Raw genomic sequence first — 20421 nt, forward strand, 5'->3', positions numbered from 1 at the left:
TTATTATCTAATGACACCTTCTAATTGCTCTGTTCAGCATGATATCTATGGGTGCAACGGTTTGGGGGTTCACCAAAACCACATGTTCAATACAACTCTTGGATGGGCAACCTAGGCACAACAGGAAAACAGTGCGCAAACACCACGACAAACAAAATGGATCTTCCCCCGTGGGGCCCAGGATGCACCATCTTCACATGGTGAAGCAGCATGCCTTTTCTATCACAACGCGACAGGATGCAGTGCATCTTGGTATACACTGTCCTGTATCCTCCAACATCCATAACACCAAGCATGAATCCAAAATTGTACTGTACCGTACAAAGGACCGCAAATTTTGAGGTATCACGTAACATTGAGCAAGCGAGAGTATGCACAAGATCATATTGCTCCAATGCTGGCAAAACTGAAAGTCCAACATGACCCTGAACTCATTAGAAATTTTCAGAATTGCATATAAAATTATGTAGGTGAGATGGTGCACTTCGTTGGCAAATTTCCAGTCAGTGACCAGCCAAAAGAGGCAACCCCTACAGACGTTGTAACTGTGATCTCCAAGCGGGGTCATAACATACATACTGCATTCCACACACAGAGCAATTCAACAGAATTCCGAATATTTCCACTAAATTAACGCAGCAATCAACCATCTCATTCACAAAGCATGGTTCACACTAATCCCCGTACCTGAGATGACAGCGACCTTGTCATAGGCGCCGCCCACGACATCTGCGCGAAGAACAACTTTAATCTGGCACACATTGTTGGGGAATTTCGTCAGAAAACTGTCATGAGGTAACTTCAGAACCATTTCTGCTGCCGAAATAGCACCTGAGGGAACCCGTCCAGGTACTGCAGGCCCGGGTAGGTCTCCACCAGCCCCTCGATGAACTCCGTCACCACATCTGCGAAAACGAAGCCCCGCCGAGGGCGGCGAGGGCGATTAAACCCTAAGGATCGACGGAGAAATCTCCCGGAAATTAGCGGAAACGGGGGGGAATGGAGGCGGGCAGGTACCGTCGGGGTTGTTTATGAGCTTCTTCCCCTGCAGGGCCATGGCGAGGGGAGGCTCCCCGCGACGGCGGGCGCTCCGGCGATCGCCGGCGGGGGAGGGGAGATTGGGGGGAAGCGGCGAGCAATACGGAGCAAGTCGCCTCTGTTTCTGTGGGCTGTTTCCTTTGCTTGTTCCAGTTGAAGTGGGGATTATCCTTTTATAGACGGGGATTAGCAGCAGTCTATTGAAATGGATAAAAAGATTGGAATTACGGGAATGTCCCTCTCTTTGATAGAACCGCCGCTCGTAATTACGCCGGAATTACGGCTAACTCCTCGCCGTCGTGGACTTCTATGCGCTGTTTTAGGCTATCCTTTTTTTTTCATTCTCTTTTATAGAGGGGATAGAATTTTTTTCCAAATCAATTCTATAGAGAGGATAAGAGCATCTCCAGTCGCGTCCCCCAAACCGTCCCCCAAAGCGATTTGAGGCGCGCCGGATAAAAAAAGCGTTCCAGCCGCGTCCCCCAAAGCCCTTTTTTGTCCGGCGCGCCCCGATACGGTGTCCGGCGCCCGAGCCCGTCCCCGTCCCACGGGGACGCTCCGGGGACGCCGGACACAACGAAAGCGAGGCGGGGAGTGGCGGGGCCGACGCGTCGGCGGCACGGAAGGCTAAAACCCCGTCGCCTACCTTTGGTCAAGCGACGTTAATGGCGTCCCTGTTTTCCCGAGGCGACGCAGGGACGCGTCTCGTCGTGCATGGCCGCGTGGCCGTCCGCGCCGGAGTTAGTGCGTGCAACCACCCGCCGCCGCCGCTGTTTTAAGACGCCCTCCGGTTATCGCCGCTCATCATAATCCTTCTCGTCGCCGCCGCCTCCCCTTCCCGGATCCTCTCCTCGCCGCTCAAAAAATGTCGAGCTCGTCCTCCCGCAAGATCGCCGCGGCGAACGGCCCGGCCGCGGCAGCCTCACCGTGGCGGAGGCGTGGGCGCCGTACCACGCCGGTATCCGGTCCCGCCGGACATGCGGCCGCCCAGCGACGGCGGGCCGGAAGATGGCCGTGAACGGCATTGGCATCCCGCCGCCGCCGAAGCCAGACACGCAGCAATGGCGGGACGCCATCAAGGCCCGTCGGGCTCAACTCACCGCCGAGGAGCGGGCGGATCCGACATGGGCGGCCAAGGACAACGACGACTGGTGGGTCACGTACTTCAAGGCCAAGTACGACGTCGAGATGCACAGCACCACCGGCCTCATCGGCGGGCCCAACAGCTGGAACGAGGAAGGCCGCGCCCGTTGCGGGGCGTTCCGGGCGCACCCTCGAGAACGTCATCCGCGGCCTCCGCAACGGCGCTCCAAGGCTGGAGATGACGTCGTCGCCGCCGCCGTCTCCTCAATGGCAGCCGAGGAGGACGACGTACTCGTCCTCCTCGCACTCTTCTTCCTCGGGGCCGGCGCGATCGACGCCGTCGTCGTCGTACCGGTCGGCGCCGTACACCGTTCCCAAACGGGAGGTCAAGGAGGAGCCGGCGACGCCCGTCAACACGAGGCGTGGCGGTAGCGGCGGCGGGCGGCAGCAAGGGAGGCGCGGCGGCGCCCTCCTCATCCCGAGCCGGAGGTGAAGGAGGAGCCGGAGGAAGCGTCGCGGGCGGCGCCGCCGGCGGAGTACGAGCGGCAGCAGCGGCTCATCGCCAGCGGCGGCGACCCCGAGGACTGCCCGGGGCTGCGGGCGGCGTTCTTAGCGTCCATGGACGACAAGGACGCCTGGAGGGGCAACCCGGACGCGGCGATCGCCATGTCCATCCGCGACTCCGGCAAGCCGGCTGGTGGACCTCACCGACGACGGCGAGGCAGGACCAAGCGGCTTGGTGAAGGACGAGCCCGTGGACGAGCCCGTCGACGAGCGCGTCAAGCGAGGAGGTCGTCACCGACGAGATGTACAACTTCCAAGCAGTACTACGACGCCTCCGGCCGCCGCAAGTGGTTCTAGATTAGGTTTAGTTTTAAAGTTAGTCAAATTTCGTTCGAATCTATGTAAGTTTGGACGAATCTAATCGAATCTAGTCAAGTTTAAAATTTGCGAAATTTTGTTTGGGGGACGCGGCGGGGAGCGACGTCCCCCAAACGCGGCACGAACGAAACACGTCCCCCAAACGCTCAATCCGGCGCGGTTTGGGGGACGGTTTGGGGGACGCGACTGGAGATGCTCTAAGAAAGGCATGTCTTCTTTTAGCTCTCCACATCATCTAGAGATGTAATACTCTATAACATATACTTCCTACGTCTCTAAAAAAGTTGCTTAACTTTATAGATAGAGATGTGTATGTAGACGTATTTTAGTTATAGCATTCGTATCTAGAAAAAATTGAGCAGCTTCTTTTTTTTTTTGACGAAGTAAATACAATATATTATCTCTTATTGTCACCCCTTAGAATTAATATGAATTAATTAAATTCTGGTAGAAGTCGTGTTGTCAAGGAAAGACTTGTGATACACTGGTAAAACTTGTCTTCTCCTATTTTCTATAAAGGTAAGAAGACATCCTTCTTTTTCTCTATTCTCTCACTTCTAACTCAGCAAAAAAAAATTCACATGGCAACTCGAAAAGAGTGATGTTACCCCATTATACATGCTCTAAGGGTGGAGCAACGTATTTTCACACACACACACACACCTTTCCACACACACAAACGCCTATCAAGACTAGCTTTATGAGCACAAGAATGAGATCCATCATTGTCCATGTTTACTCCCTTTATTTTTATTTCCTTCGCAATTTTAAGTTTAGTTAAAGCTAAAGTTTATAAAGTTTGACAAAGAAAATAAGAAATAATATCAACATCTCTAGTACCAAATACATATAATATAAAAAGATATTTTATAAAAAAAATAATAAAATAAATTTTATAATTTAGAGTTTATATTTTTTGGGAAAATATCTAGTCAAAGTTTACAAAACAAACTTGAGTTTGATCAAACCTATAATGCGAAGTAATTGTAAAGAGGGGAGCAACAACAAAACTAGCAAAACCCTTACTAAGCTCCTTAATCTCCTGGCACAAATTCCAACACATAAAAGTTGGTCGTGGTGCATGTTCGTGGTCATGGTTACTTCCTATTGGAAGTGGCCATACATATTAATTTCGATGATATCACTTCTCCATATGCTCTCTTTGACCCCTCAAATTTTATCCTCTTCCATGTTACTTTCTTTCGTGTATTAGTCTCATCTCGATCGGAGGACAAGATCCTACTTTGCTCGTCTTAGTTGCCGGGCATTTCTTTTATGTGACATGTATAATCCTTTCGACGTATTTACTTTCTTGTCTTACCTTTGTCCACTCGTGTCATCCTCTCCTCGGAGAAGTCCTAGATGCTTTAGATCTAGGGCTAGACCAAGAAGGTAGGGTCATGGGGCATTGTGGCGGCACCATGATCTAACCTGGAGTGAGATTTTTTGGATTTTGTGTGTTCTAAAAGGTGTGGATATTTTATTTAAAAAGGTTTCATCATGATGTTGTGTCTGTGGGGAGTTCTATTCAAATTTATAAAGGTTAATCATAAGTTATTAAAGTTCATGATAGTTTTTTAATGTTATGAATATTCGAGTAGAAAGCACTTTCTGATTTTTCCAAAAGCTCTAATTCCAGAAATATATCTGAAGTATAAAGATTCTCCCAAAACTGAAAATCTTGTAAGGGAAAATCAAAAGCATGAAAGATGATCGTTGTGGGTGTCTTGTGGTCACTGTTACTTTCTATTTCTTCGAAATGGGAGCATGTCCCGGCCTTTGCATCGATTGATGCATACTTACACTTTATGGATCACAAAGGGTTGAAACATAAATTAACCATTTGAAAATATCAAAGTAATACATACAGGGACTAGTCATCCAGCAGAGATCCTAGCAACATGTCGCCATACCGTTTCCAAATGCTTGCACCCAAAAACCATGTCCTGGCGGAGCACCTTCGGATGGAGACATGACCACATATGGATCCAGTGCGAAACCAACATGATAACATAGAAAAAGGAAGATTTTTTGGATCTGTTAAAAATGATATCATTGTGTGTGTTCTATATAACCCATAATAAAGCACAAGCTCCCACCGAATTTGGCTTTATCTTTTTATTAACCCCATGCAACCAATTTTTGAACAAATTCGTCATATTAGTTGGAGGTATTATACTGAATATCATATGAAATAACGTGTCAAACAACTTTAGCATCAGGACAGTCAAAGAATAAATGTTGTATGGTTTCATCTTGATTACATAGGCAACACTTCATATTCCCCTGCCAATTTCAGAGAGCTCGTGGCTGCTGGAACTCACAGCGTGCAGCGAAGTCTGACAGTCTGACTCAAAAAAACATTCTGTGATAGCCCAACGCCGCAGCTCCTTCAGTTGCCGCAACGCGCCTCCGTGTTTCTGCTTGCAGTGCCCCATGCAGGCGCCTCAGTTTGCCTGCTGCAGCTGCCAGAAACTGCCCCGAGCAACAAAACCCCACACTCCCGATCTCGAGCTCTCCACAAAAGAAGCATAAAAAATCGCTTTTACCCGGTCTGTTTCAGTTTATGGATGCTATAGCCTATAGGTGTCATGGCATGTATGTATAAAACGGGTGGCCAAGGTGGGAGTGTTACCTCAGTGACACATTACCATGAATCGAATTCCCGATGAGACGAGAATATACCAGGCAAAACAAATTTCAGTAGCGACCACAACTCTGCAAGGTTATTTGAAAATGATGTCCTGGTCAAAAGGAGTCTGTTATCTATCGGCAGCCGCCATAACTCAGAAAATAATTCGCATTCCAACTCTTTGAACTGATGGCCCTGGAAAAAATAAGTATACAATTTGACATATAAATACAGAAGGGCAAAAACCACAAAGGACTAGAAAGGAAAATAAAATGTTTTAGGATATTTTAGTTTCCATAACCTCATCAAAAACAACATATTTCCACCAATCAAGCAAACCAAAAAGTGCACATTTAGGAGTGACACAAGATGAATCAATATATTCGCACCATTGATTTCAAGTCCTATCACAGGTAAACAACTTACAGTTCAGGAGAATCCATACTACTAATTTACGACAACGTGAAAAGAAGTCTATATATAGAACGAGTTACATGGTTCCTACAAAAGCGGGACTAATAACTAGGAAAGCAAGCAAGACGAGCATTAGTTCAGCTAACTTCACTGAACAGTATCCAGACAAGTGCCGCATGCTTGCTGCTGGAGCAATAGGGCAGTCTCACTTCTTTCCAGTTTCCATGAGCAGCCAGTCCTTCCTCATGCTCACTGGGAGCACCATAAGAGATTCAAACTGGCGATCATCACGGATCAGACTACTATAGGCCGTCAGAAAATCAGCACTGGACAAGTCAGGTATCTGTTTGAGTGCCTCTAAGATTTCTCGAGGGGAAGTTGCCTTTGGCACTTGCACAGGCTCAGCTGGCTTGAAAGAAGCTTGAAATGTGCTTTTGATTTCTCCAAGCAGGGACAGAACTGCATCATCGGTTCGTGGCCGCTTAGCCTTATGATTAACTTCTGGCCCCAGTTGAGTGGATGGCAGATTAAGACTACCTTCACCATCGTTTTCATAAGCAGCCTCTGCTGCTGCCTCTTGAGAACGCTGACCGCCAGACCTCGCAGCATCTCTTATTGCATGATCTTTCGAGAGGTTAACTGCATCCTTGTTCTTAACAGTTTTGTTGTTGGGGCACATAGCACCTTTCATTCGTGGAGGCATATTTTCAGCAGTCTTCTCTGTCTGCTTTAGAAGGAACGGATCCAAAATAGCACAAAGCTTTGAAAAAACAAGGGCCCTTCTATTGACGATAGTTTCTTCTAGTTGTTCCTCACCTCTTTCCCCAGTAGAATCAACCCTTTAAAGAAGATTGCTGTCAGCCAACCGGGGGCACAGATAAAAAATACATGGAATATTTAAGAAGTAAACTTAACATCTTTAAAACAAAAATGTGACAAATTTAATGTACTACCTCCGTTCTAAAATAAGTGTGTCACTATTGTCTAGATACGGATGTATCTAGATACATTTTCGTTGTAGATACATCCGTATCTATGAAAAGTTGTGACACTTATTTCAGAACGGAGGGAGTACCAAAATTCATTGTAATAGACATTTAGCAAACATGGTATGTCAGTAACAAGATAAATCTGCAAAGACAAAAGTTAATAATGTCTAAGTTTGCTAGTCCAGATTCCTCTGAACTAGTGTGCTTTTAGGGGCTAGACATCACAAATTTACATGAAGAGAACAAAAATATTTATAGGGAAACAAATCATCCAAAGCAAATGATATATAATTATACTTAAAGGACAACGGAATTTCCTAACAGCATGATATATACAGCTACATGGGAATATTTGTTTCAAGGGTAGTACTCAAATAGTGGAATTACCAGAATTATGATAAATACCTGATAGTAAGAGAATTTCATATCTCCTTGATTAAATTTAATAGACCCATTTACATTAGTTTAATCACAATATGTGGAAATTAGCCGAGTTACGGTATCAACAAAAAATCTGGTATATGGCAGAGGAGCCTTTCTGAAAGCTAGACCTCAAGGCAGTAAACACTAAACAATCCCTAATAAACATGTCTAGTCGAGGAATGATTCCAGTATATGGAGGCTATAGGTATGATGGCATGTATAAAATGAGTGGACAAAGGTGGGAGTGTTGACTCAGCGAATCGTACCATAACTCCAGTTCCTGATGAGATGAGAATATATCAGGCAAAACAAAGTTCAGAAGTGGCCACAGCTCTGCTGGGTTATTTTGAAATGGTGTCGTGGTCAAAAGGAGACTACTATCCTTCGGCAGCCGCCTTAAATCCAACAACAATTCGCATTCCAAGTCTTTCAACTGATGGCCCTGAAAAAAGAAGTACACAGTTGACATTCAATACAAAAGGGGAAAAACAAAAAAGGACAATGATTCAGGATATTTACTTTTCCATCACCTCATCAAACACAACATACTTCCACTTGTAATGAGCAAGAAGTTTTGCATCTGCGATGGCCATCTCATATGAAGTAACTATTATAGGAAAATCAGAGCCAATAGTTTTGGCCATGAACTTTGTCATAATCTCTTCTCGGGCCACTTTATGTCCATAGTAAATCAGACACGTCAAAGATGGAGCAAGCCTGAAATCAACCTTTTCCACATAAGACATCTTCAACTAACAACATTGAAAGGAAACTTTGGAGACATTACCTTGAGATCTCATCCACCCAGTTCGTTAGAGTGGTTGCAGGAGCAATTATCATGTATGGACCATGCAGACCATTCCCTTTGAGATGAGCAAGAAACGCAATTGACTGGATTGTTTTCCCAAGTCTCATTTCATCTGCCAGTATCCCATTAACCCCAATCTGCCAATGCGATATTAGCCACTTCACACCCTCTATCTGGTAAGGCTTCAACTTCGCACCCGTCACTAACGGAGCAATCTTGGCCTGCTCCTTTTCCCGCATTTCTTCTTCTGTGAGAGTAGCATCATAACCAGGGCTATAATTGCTAGATTCTTCAAGCACCTTCTCAAGTATATATTCTGCATAGAGCTGTGTCTGTTTCAGCAGCTCATCAAGCTTGTTAAACCGTGCCATAGGATCAGAAGCAAGTCCCACAACTTCTTCCATCCGTTTGGCCTCACATAACTTTTCTTCCTCCTCTTTCTTCATCTCTTTGACAAAGGATGCATCATCATTCTTGGCACCAAGGTCAGATGGAGATGAGCTGGCATTCAAAGGATCATCAACATTCTCCTGCTTAACGGAGTGCAATGGCTGACATTCTTCCTTCACCGCCTTGACAATGCTACTCCCCCTGCTTAATTCCCTCGGTGTCGCGGGAGGCATCCCCATTCTTGGCTTCGGAGATTCTCTAATTTTGCACCAAACGGATAAATCAGGCCAATGTATCAAAATCAATGGAGAACTTCAACATGCAAAATGCAGAAATAGCCCAAGAAAAAGCTATGGGGCCACAGTGGTAGTTTCTAACAATAAAATAAAACACACCATCCAGATGAAGTAGTGGACCCGACAGGTGACGGTGGCAGCCTAAATTTTTTTACCCCACTTGGCGCGGCAACCAGATAAACACCATTATTTCAACCAGTAGGCCAGTAGGTCATTACCGGTTTACATCCTGAAGAAGTAGCACCACTGATCAGCGGCCATCCGAAATCCAGACAGAAATCTCTCCATCACCTACTCAGATTTGTACTGATGCCTCTAAGTCCTAACAGAGGAAAGGATGAAACCCTAACTAAACCCAAATGCGGACATGCTAGTCGAAACAGGCGATGTTGCAGGAAAATTAGTCAAAGCTAATCTAGCAGAAATTGCGTAATCAATGGGAAGAAATACACAATTTCACCTTGAGATAGCCTACCCCCAATTTTCCTATCTAAAAGACGGATGCGCAAAAAAAATCCCAAAAGGTTTCAGATCCCTTCTCCGGTCTGGTCAATCTTTGAACAAGAAAAGCTTGGGGGAAAATTCGTACCGGGGCGCGCCCGCTTCGAAGAAACAGCCAAGAAATCAGTCGGAGGACGGGAAGGGCTGTCAAGCGAGGAAAGGGGAAGGGGCGAACTGGGGAAGAACGGCAGAGGGAAAATGGGCGCACTCGCGCGGGACGGCGAAAACTTCCAGGGCTTCAGGCGGGAAAAACATTTGTTACGGACATAAAATGCCTGCAAATAATTCACTTTTTTTCAGGGGTGAGCAAATAATTCCCCTAATTGCCACAAGGTGGGCCTCGGCTACGTCTGCTCAGGCGAGCCCGGCTATGTAGTTGGGCCGTATTGGGCAAATGATTTAGAGCATCTCCAGTCGCGTCCCTCAAACCGTCCCCCAAAGGGATTTGGGGGGCCGGACAAAAAAAACGTTCCAGCCGCGTCCCCCAAAGCCCTTTTTTGTCCGGCGCGCCCCCATTCGGTGTCCGGCGCCCCGAGCCCGTCCCCGTCCCACAGGGGACGCACCGGGGACGCCGGACACGACAAAGCGAGGCGGGGAGTGGCGGGGCCGACCCGTCGGCGGCACAATTAATTTAAACCTAACCGTCGCCTACCTCGCGACGGAAGTTGTTGGCGCGCAGCGACGGTGCGGTTCCCGCGAGGGCGCGGCGGACGCGTCCCGTCGCGCCTAGCTCGCGTGCCGGCGTTAATGAGCGCCACCGCTCCTCCGCCTCCCTCCGGCCTATAAAAAGGGCGCCTCTCATCGTCCCTCTCACACACAAACCCTAGCGCCTCTCTCCCAAACCCTAGCCGCCACCATCTCTCAACAAGACTCGACGCTATGTCTGGTAGAGGCGGACCTCGCGGCCGCGGCCGTGGTCGTGGTCGTGGTCGTGGCCGCGGCATAGCTGAACGCTCGCCGTCGCCTTCCACGCCGCCACCTTCATCATCGTCGGAGATGGACGTGGAGCCGGACGTCCTGTTCGAGTTCGTCCACGTCCTCAAGGGCGACCCGCGCGGCATCCAGAGGCTGCCGGACTCCTTCGCCGAGTACGTCGGCGGCGTACGCCCGCGCACGATGCATCCGCGGGAGCATTCGTGCGGCTACGCCGGTGGATCATCAAGGCGATCTACGACGCGCGCGGCAAGATGTACTTCAACATCGGCTGGGAGAAGTTCGCGCGCCACCACGGCCTCCAAGCCGGCTTCATCCTCGTGTTCTCCTACTTCGGCAACGGGGACATGAGCGTCAAGGTCTTCGACGAGAGGCGCCGCCTCCGGGACTACCACGTCGACGAGGGACGACGACGGCACCGACGAGGAGGACGACCGAATGAGTGTTGTTTCTTCGCGGCGAATACGTGCACGGAGGTTTCGCTCGTTCGCCTCATCGGTAGAACCAACAAGGGCACCATCCTCCTGCTGGATTTTCCAGTTTAGGTGACTGGGTGTGCCCTCGAGTGTTCTTTCTTAGCAGCGAACACACGAAACCTTCGATGCACGGCCTAGTTAGGTTTTAGTTTCTTTGCAATATTTTATATTTGTGTCCACCATGGTTCAAACTATGTATTAGTTTGTGGAAAACCATGTTCCAAGCGTGTTTTCGTGTAAACCACGTTCCAAATTATGTATTAGTTTGTGGAAATTGAAATAAAAATGCCAGAAAAATTATTTTAAATGTTTGGGGGCGGCGTTTGGGGGACGCGGCTGGGGAGCGACGTCCCCCAAACGCGGCACGAACAAAACACGTCCCCCAAACGCTCAATCCGGCGCGGTTTGGGGGACGGTTTGGGGGACGCGACTGGAGATGCTCTTAGCTCTGCCTCAGGGGATAATGACCGGGACATCCTATTCAACGTCTTTAGTGTCACTTGCACCACCGACGCTCGCGCTAGACAAATCGTGGGCCAAGCCCAAAAACAGGTCATCTTCTTCCTCATACGCGCCTGTTATCACCAGATTTTGGCTAAATCAGGAGGTGGGCCGCGATCAAGATGGGCTTGGAAGGTTACATATGAAAGAACTATGAAGCGGCCTTGCACGAAGGATTTGGGCTAGTTAGCCCGTGTATCTTAGTATAATAGATTGTGTATCGATTTAGAAGTTAGAGTTTATCTCGTGCACGGTTTAGTGCACGCCCACATTAGAAAGTCCCCTGGACTATAAATATGTACCTAGGGTTTATGGAATAAACAACAACTCACGTTCAACCCCAAAAACAAACCAATCTCGGCGCATCGCCAACTCCTTCGTCTCGAGGGTTTCTATCGGGTAAGCGACATGCTGCCTAGATCGCATCTTGCGATCTAGGCAGCACTAAGCTCCACGTTGTTCATGCGTCGCTCGTACCGAAGCGTTTTTGATGGCGAGCAACGTAGTTATCATTAGATGTGTTAGGGTTAGCATTGTTCTTCGTTTAAGCATGCTTACGTAGTGCAACCCTTGCATATCTAGCCGCCCTCACGCCTATCTCGGGTGTGGGGGCGGCACCCCGCTTGATCATTATTTAGTAGATCTGATCCGTTACGATTGCTCCTTGTTCTACAAGGATTAGTTTAATATCTGCAATAGTTAGGCCTTACAAAGGGGGGAGGATCCGAGTGGCACGTAGGGTGGCGTTCGCAAGTCCTAAACGGGATGTTCCTAGGATCAACTTCATGTTGGTTTTTGGCCTTGTTTAGGATCGGCTTACGAGCACCGTGCGTGGCCGCAAGGCCCAACCTGGAGTAGGATGATCCGATTATGCGGTGAAAACCCTAAATCGTCGTAGATCTCATTAGCTTTATCTTGATCAAGCGGGACCACCAAGTATTCGTGCACCCCGTACGGATCATGGGTGGATCGGCTCTTTGAGCCGATTCACGGGATAACCCGAGAGCCGATCGAGGCTCGTATTTAACGTTTACATGTATGCCCTGCGGAGAAACTAAGCGAGGCACCCTCATCACCTTCCCGACCAGGTATAGGTCGGGTGGCACGCCCTTGCACCTCGCAACGCCGCGTGTGACCGGAAGAGCATTGCGGGCCGTCGCTCGGAGGGGTCTCGGCCAGCCGCAGCTCTAGGCTCTTCCCGGCTCTACGGTGTTGACAAGGCCGCTGCCCGCCGGTGGGTTTTGGCGATCAACACATTCCGGCACGCCCGGTGGGACCAACGTCTACATCAACCACATCGCCATCTACATCCGAGATGGCGGACGGCACGCCGATCACATGCGACGAGATCAAAGCCATCCTCGAAGCCGCACTCTTCGGCTCTTCCCACCGAACCCACTCCCATGGCGTGGGGGAGGGGCTCCACGCCCGAAGGCGCACTTGATGGGAGAGATCTCTCCACCCCGTTGGAGGAGCGCACCAGGTCTCTGAAGCATGGGGATCTGCCCAAGGAGCTCAGAAGGAAACATGACGGGATCAAGGCAACCCTTGGAACCGAACTCATCGGCTCCGCTGAGAAGACCCGGCCACACGATATCAGGCTTGGTAGAAACCCACGTCCGGGTCCCGATGTCGACACGGTGGATCTCAGCCACCCCATAGATCAGCCAAAGTTTTCCTTTGGTGTCAATATGGCAGGATCTGCAAGCCGCCATGACAGAGAGGAAACAGAAAGCAGCCACTACCGTGGCAAGGATGAAAAGGGAGCCGATCCGCGCGACCAACCCCGAGGTGAAGACAGGCGGTACCTGGCAAGGGAGGGAATAAGAAGCATGCGGTATCAGCACCCTCTCAACAAATACGAGCAACACCGCGGCCGACGTCGGCACTACGACGCGGACGATGAAAGGAATTTCCGGTCTGACGCCGAGGTCGGAAGGCACCGCCAACATGGCAGAAGCAACGACGGGTACGATCGTCGCGCCGAACGGAGGCCAAGGGGGCAGAGTGACACGGATAAGCACTGGGATTGCCCGTTCTTCAAACATTGCTGGGACTCAGGGATGAGCCGATTGCCAACAATCGAGGACTGCCCAGAATGCAAACAAAGGAAGAAGGGTGCCGCTAACGTGTCTGTGTTCGGCCGGCTAGGGCCTTTCCCGCACCGGAACAAGCGTGCTGAGTCCCCTCAGATGGAAGATCTCGAGGAGCTGGAGGACGGTGGTGAAGAATACAAATATCATCAGCCCGAGATGGTGCCCCGATGGGCTCGGCCGTTCCCGAAGCAAAGAGCCCAGCGTCTGCGTGGGTTAGAAGAAACTGAAAGGTTATACCTGCGCACGCTAAGGGAGGCACGGCCTGATCTGGCCGCCAAAATTCTGCGAACCCTGGACGAGGAAGGACAGCCACAAAGAAAAGAGTGGCGCCCCGAACAGAGAAAAGCCGATGATGAAACATCGGCTGGCACAAATATGGTGTTTATCCTCCCTTCGGAGTTCAGTGCTCCGGGATTAGATGAGACATCCGTGGCACAACTTGATCTGCGGCCCACGGCCGGTTATCTTTGAGAAGCCACGAGACAGGAGCTACGAGGCATCCGAAGGCCCTGTACTTACGAGGGTATATCGATGGGAGGCCCGTAAACAGGATGCTAGTGGACACCGGAGCGGCGATTAATATCATGCCGTACTCTATGCTACGTCGAGCTGGGACGCTCGAGTTCGGATCTAATCAAGACCAACGTAACATTGAGCGACTTCAACGGCCAAGCATCCGAGGCGCAAGGAGTTCGAACGTGGATCCGACCGTAGGAAGAAAGACCATCCCTACGGCGTTCTTTATCGTTGATAGCACGAGCAGGTTATGCTTTGTTTCTGTCGGGAAGAGATTGGATCCACGCCAACTGCTGCATTCCCTCCACGATGCACCAATGCATAATACGGTGGGATGGTGATGAGGTAGAGGTCGTCCAAGCCGACGACTCGGCTGAAGTTTCAACGAGCTGGTATGAACGCATGGGAAGCAGCAGGCCAAGAACCCCTCTCAGGCATCAAATTGGACGACTGCGAGCGCATCGATGTGACAAAGGGAAGGGTTAAGCTAGTTTTATCCACTGGCCTGACCATGTAGTTGAAGCCAGGCGATGTACAAGTTGGCGAGGCTGATCCTTGTGATCGACCCCAAGGGTCTATGAAGGAGCATTACAAAACCTTCACTGAGCAAATAACGTGGAGGCCGATTCCGATAATCGGCCGTGGATATCCTCACCCACCATTACTGCTCGGGTTCAACATGTTATCCAACGAGCCGATACCATCAATTCTCTTGACGAGAATCGGCTCGGGGGGCACCCAGGTAGATAAAATACGAGGATATGCAACGGAAGCATTTCATCTTCTGTTGATGGGTATTGGAATATGGGGGCCGATACGCAATACGCAAGTCGGCCGAAAAAATTCGAGAATTTTTCAATAGCCGATGCACAGACATCGACTTAAGAGCAGGGGGCTAGTTCCCTCCAAGAGATATTGCGCCCAGAATTTGGAGGGCCTCAGAAATATAAAGACGTTCTCACCGGGAGTTGCTTCAGCCTGCCAAAGATGATGAGCTGATCTGATCGGCAAGGCGCAAGGTTTGGACCGAAGAAGCTCGGGGAGGGCGGCTCGCCCTGAAATTCCCTCACTTTAAAGAGCCGATTTTGTTGAATCGGCCGATACGGCGTTGCGAGTTGGAAACCAAGGATGATCGATGTGATCAGCTCGCTGCTATTCTCACCCGACTAAGGCCCGGGGGGCAGCTCACCTTGAAGGTTCTCTGCTCCGGGGAGCCGATTTCGTTGGAATCGGCTAAACTCTGCACCACAAGTTACCTGAAAATGGTGTTTATGTTGCAAAATTATCATAGCCTGCTGGATCGGCTATATGGACCCTCGACGGAAGGGAGGTGATCGGCTGGTGGTCCTGCAGGATAGCTCTCTTGAACAAGGTTGAGCCCGCCCTGAAATTTCAACGGTGATGATCCATTCTTTATCCTCGCCCTGGCTGAGACTCGGGGGGCAGCTCGCCCTCGAAGGCCTAACCAACTCTGTCGGAATGGGCTCACTCTTCGTGACGGCTCGTTCAAGAAGACAGTGATTGTTGCAGAAGGAGACTACCGGAGCTGAGCGAGCAGAGTTCGGAGAAGATAATTTAAAGGAGACCTGACATTATTTCAGGAGTTTTGCCGCTAAGTTCAACATGCCATCTTGAGAGATCTGCGGATTTGCGCGGTCAGGGCTTGGCCTTGTTTGGCAAGGAGTTTGGGTCTGGGTGGATCTATCTCGAAATCTATCATGAGAGACCGATGCGATGCCATCGGCTTGTTGGGCATTGTCCGGTTTGGCAATTAGCGAGAATCAGAAGGAAAGACAATCGGCTAAATTATCATAAAGGGGATCGGCAAAATCGAGTTGGGAAATTTCTTCATTGATAAGCCAGATTTCTTACATAGAAGAGCTGATTGCTCTCAAAAGGAAATGCCAGGGGGATACATTGCCCCGTCTGCTACTGCTAGCCCTATGCTAAGACCCTATCTAGGGGCCGCTGCTGCCCTCGTCGTCGTCGTCGCCGTCGTCGCCACTGCCGGCGCCGCTCCCTGCCGGCTCGTCATCGCTGCTCCAGCGGCCGCCGACGGGACCCTCGTCGTCTTCATCCTCTTCGTCAGCGTCGTCGTCACTGTCGACGTCACTGAGGTTCCCGGGCCAGAGGTGGCGGCGTTTGGCCGGCGGCTCGTCGGAGGAGCTGTCTTCATCCTCTTCCTCCTCTCCCTCCTCCTTCACCTCCTCGGAGGTGGTGAAGTCCGCCCAGGAGAGGCGGTCGTCTTCGCTCTCCTCCACCGCTTCCTCGTCAGCAAGGAAACGGAGGTCGCTCTCCCCGTCGGTTTGGGATTTGTCATCCTCGGACCAGACGTAGGAGTCATGGTCCTCTTTGTCCCACTTTGTCGGGGCAAGGATGTCGTACGCCGCTTGCGTACCCCATGAGGGCGTCGACTCTCGGATGGGAGAGGACACGTGGGAAAGATCCGACGAAGAAGAAGAGGAAGAGGAAGAGGACATGGTTGCAGGGGAGGGTTTTTTGGAGTGCTACTACGGAAGGGGTAAAGAAGAGAACTGTTCGTTGCGGCTAAATAAAAGGAGGTGGGGGTTTTTTAATTTCCGAGCGGTTCTCGAGGGCATGGTGCCAAAACTGTAAAATCGTGCAGAGAAGTTGGGAAGGCAAGTCGTCATGATGAGACATCGTTGCGACGGTTCTGCTCTGCCAGTGACACGACCCCTACGAGGAAGAAACAGAGTGGTTTTGAAATTATCATTTCCAAAACCAGGGGGCATGTGTTATCACCAGATTTTGGCTAAATCAGGAGGTGGGCCGCGATCAAGATGGGCTTGGAAGGTTACATATGAAAGAACTATGAAGCGGCCTTGCACGGAGGATTTGGGCTAGTTAGCCCGTGTATCTTAGTATAATAGATTGTGTATCGATTTAGAAGTTAGAGTTTATCTCGTGCACGGTTTAGTGCACGCCCACATTAGAAAGTCCCCTGGACTATAAATATGTACCTAGGGTTTATGGAATAAACAACAACTCACGTTCAACCCCAAAAACAAACCAATCTCGGCGCATCGCCAACTCCTTCGTCTCGAGGGTTTCTATCGGGTAAGCGACATGTCGCCTAGATCGCATCTTGCGATCTAGGCAAGCACAAGCCCCACGTTGTTCATGCGTCGCTCGTACTCGAAGCGTTTTTGATGGCGAGCAACGTAGTTATCATTAGATGTGTTAGGGTTAGCATTGTTCTTCGTTTAAGCATGCTTACGTAGTGCAACCCTTGCATATCTAGCCGCCCTCACGCCTATCTCGGGTGTGGGGGCGGCACCCCGCTTGATCATTATTTAGTAGATCCGATCCGTTACGATTGCTCCTTGTTCTACAAGGATTAGTTTAATATCTGCAATAGTTAGGCCTTACAAAGGGGGAGGATCCAGGTGGCACGTAGGGTGGCGTTCGCAAGTCCTAAACGGGATGTTCCTAGGATCAACTTCATGTTGGTTTTTTGGCCTTGTTTAGGATCGGCTTACGAGCACCGTGCGTGGCCGCAAGGCCCAACCTGGAGTAGGATGATCCGATTATGCGGTGAAAACCCTAAATCGTCGTAGATCTCATTAGCTTTATCTTGATCAAGCGGGACCACCAAGTATTCGTGCACCCCGTACGGATCATGGGTGGATCGGCTCTTTGAGCCGATTCACGGGATAACCCGAGAGCCGATCGAGGCTCGTATTTAACGTTTACATGTATGCCTGCGCAGAAACTAAGCGAGGCACCCTCATCACCTTCCCGACCGGGTATAGGTCGGGTGGCACGCCCTTGCACTTCGCAACGCCGCGTGTGACCAGAAGAGCATTGCGGGCCGTCGCTCGGAGGGGTCTCAGCCAGCCGCAGCTCTAGGCTCTTCCCGGCTCTACAGTGTTGACAAGGCCGCTGCCCGCCGGTGGGTTTTGGCAGTCAACAGCGCCGCAACGCTAGCACCAGGTCGGTGTGTACGGCATGCCGCACGGGGGGTGCTGTCTGCCGACCTGGTCGGCACGGACCAGGCGCCGCACACCCCCCAGGCGGATGGTTTGGGCCGGCCCAATATTTCCGTTCAACTTTTCTTTATTTTTCCGGTTTTTCCTTTTCTTTTTCTGTTTTTTCCTTTTTACGTTTTTTAAAAGCTAAAAATATTTATAATGCGAAGTTTTACAATTTTGTTTTAAAAAATATTTTTTATCGAAAATTTGTTCTTTTGTTCTAAATAAATTAAAACATTTTTGGGTATGAACAGAAACTTAATTTGAACATTTTTAAATACGAACAAAAATTTAATTTGAACATTTTTTAATATGAACAAAAAATTAATTTGAACATTTTTTAATATGAACAAAAAATTAATTTGAACATTTTTTAATATGAACAAAAAATTTAATTTAAACATTTTTTAATACGAACAAAAAATAATTTGAAATTTTTTCACAATTAAATATTTTCGATGTTTGAAAGTTTTTCAAATTTGAACTTTTTAGAATTTGAAACAAAAAAGAACCGAAAAGAAAAAGAAAAACAAACAAACAAACAAAAACGAAAAAGCAGAAACAGAAAAATAAAAAAGCGAAAAATGGGCCAGGCCCATACCCGACCAGGGGTGTGCGGTGCCTGGTTGGCACCGACCTCGTCGGTGTATAGGAATCCCGATGCCGCACACCCCTGGTCGGGTATAGGGCCCGGCCCATTTCGGCCTTTTCCCTTCTTTTTCCGTTTTTGTTTATTCTTTCTCTTTTCTTTTTTGTTTCTTTTTCCTGTTTTTTGTCTCATTTTTTTCCTTTTTATTTTTTCTCAAATTCATAAAACGGGCAATTTTAAAAAATGTTAAATTTTGAAAACTGTTCAAACTTTAAAATTGTTCAAACTAAAAAATGTTCAAACTAAAAAATGTTCAAATCAAAAAATGTTCAAAGTGAAAAAATTGTTCGTATTTGAAAAATGTTCATATCAAAATATGTTCAAATTTAAAATATGTTGATGTTCGAAAAATGTTTAAATTTTAAAGAAAATAAAAATTTAAAAAATGTTCAATCTCAAAAAATGTTCAAATTTGAAAAATGTTTAAATTCTAAAAATTGTTTTTTTATTTTTTTATTTTTGAAAAAATATTTTTAAAAAAAGTCATAAAAATTAAACCTTTCGGATTTTAAAATAAACGGATTCAAAAATATTTCCGCTTTTTAAATAACGAAAATATATAAACAGAAAAGAAAAGGAGAATAAGAAAAACAAAAAAGAACTTACCTGATGGGCCGCGGCCCACTAGAAAACGGCCGGGTCGCGGGGTGTGCGGCACCCCATCCGCACCGACCCGGTCGGTGTATAGCACCTCCCCACCTTTCCCCCCTCCCCCGCCGCTATCGGCCAAAGCGCCTGCTTCTGCCCCCGTGGCCACCGGAGCTACCGCGCCCCCAGGGACGAAGCCAGGAATTAACCTCAAGGGGGGGCAGTATTAGTGCTGTTATCTGATTAGGGGGGGTGGGGGGCAAAGCTAGCTAAAACACCATGGACAAGCATCAGGCATGACTATTTTCCTCAACGAAATCAGGGTCATAGGGGGGCGTAGCCCCTGCTCGTCCCCACTTGTCTTCGTCCCTGCGCGCCCCGCCTTACCGCCTCGCCCTGCTCGAGCCACCCCCTACGCCGATCCTCGACTGCCCCCGGCCTCCCTCTAAACCCTCCTCCTTCTTCAACTCCGGCGAGGTTCTAGCACCATCGCACCCTGAACCCTAAGTCGTTGGAGCCTGGCCGCACCCGCACCCCACCCTAAACCCTAAGTTTCTTGGCCTCACCTCCACCGGCGATGCAGCGGCCAACCATGTCGTCCTCGTCTTCGGTGAGTTCTAGGCCTCGCCTCGCCGGCGACGACGCGGCCAGCCGCATCGTCCCCGTCTCCGGCGAGGTAGGCGTGGTCCTCTTCTTCCCTCAATCCTCTTCTTCCTCCGGTCATCCCCTTCCACCCGACCACCGCCTAATAGGGTCGGTCCACTATCACACGCTTAGCGTAAGGACGGTACGTGTTTTCACGATAACTAGCGCACTAAGCGTCAAATAGGAAACACCATAATGACCTTGGCAGCAGAACGGGAGCTCATGTACCCGTACAACACCGCTCACGCCCGCCCGCCCGAGGTGACTTGCTAGGGCGCGGCCCAACAACAGCAGGTAAGCGATTTTCCTTTTTAGTTTCTTTTTTTCTTTTCTATTGTTGTTTTGTACAATGTGAACATTTTCTTGAAAATTGAAAAATTCCAAAATCCAAATAATTTTAAATTTGAATTTTTTTAATATGACCAATTTTTAAAAATGATTTCTGAATAAATTTTAATAATTTTAAATTTGAACAATTTTTAAAATTGAACATTATTTAAGTATGAACATTTTTGAATTTGAACTTTTTTTAATTTGAGCAATTTTCAAATTCAAATGTACCACCTAGA

General features: G+C 48.8%; 1 protein-coding gene and 1 long non-coding RNA gene across 2 annotated transcripts; both read right to left on the bottom strand.

Moving 5' to 3' along the window:
- Positions 1–582: 582 nt before the first annotated feature.
- On the bottom strand, positions 583–1168 carry LOC124700375. Its single transcript, XR_007001723.1, has 3 exons — positions 1018–1168; positions 832–905; positions 583–751 (listed from the first exon to the last, which is right to left on the bottom strand). It is a non-coding gene; the product is annotated as an uncharacterized LOC124700375 (long non-coding RNA).
- Positions 1169–6254: 5086 nt separating this feature from the next.
- Positions 6255–8898, bottom strand: LOC124700377 (ATP-dependent DNA helicase DDM1-like). Its single transcript, XM_047232513.1, has 4 exons — positions 8249–8898; positions 7980–8178; positions 7728–7906; positions 6255–6888 (listed from the first exon to the last, which is right to left on the bottom strand). The coding sequence occupies exons 1-4, from the start codon at positions 8896–8898 to the stop codon at positions 6255–6257; spliced, it is 1662 nt and encodes a 553-aa protein (XP_047088469.1).
- Positions 8899–20421: the final 11523 nt, after the last annotated feature.

Source organism: Lolium rigidum, chromosome 3 (genome assembly GCF_022539505.1).
Source record: "Lolium rigidum isolate FL_2022 chromosome 3, APGP_CSIRO_Lrig_0.1, whole genome shotgun sequence".
NCBI lineage: Eukaryota > Viridiplantae > Streptophyta > Magnoliopsida > Poales > Poaceae > Lolium > Lolium rigidum.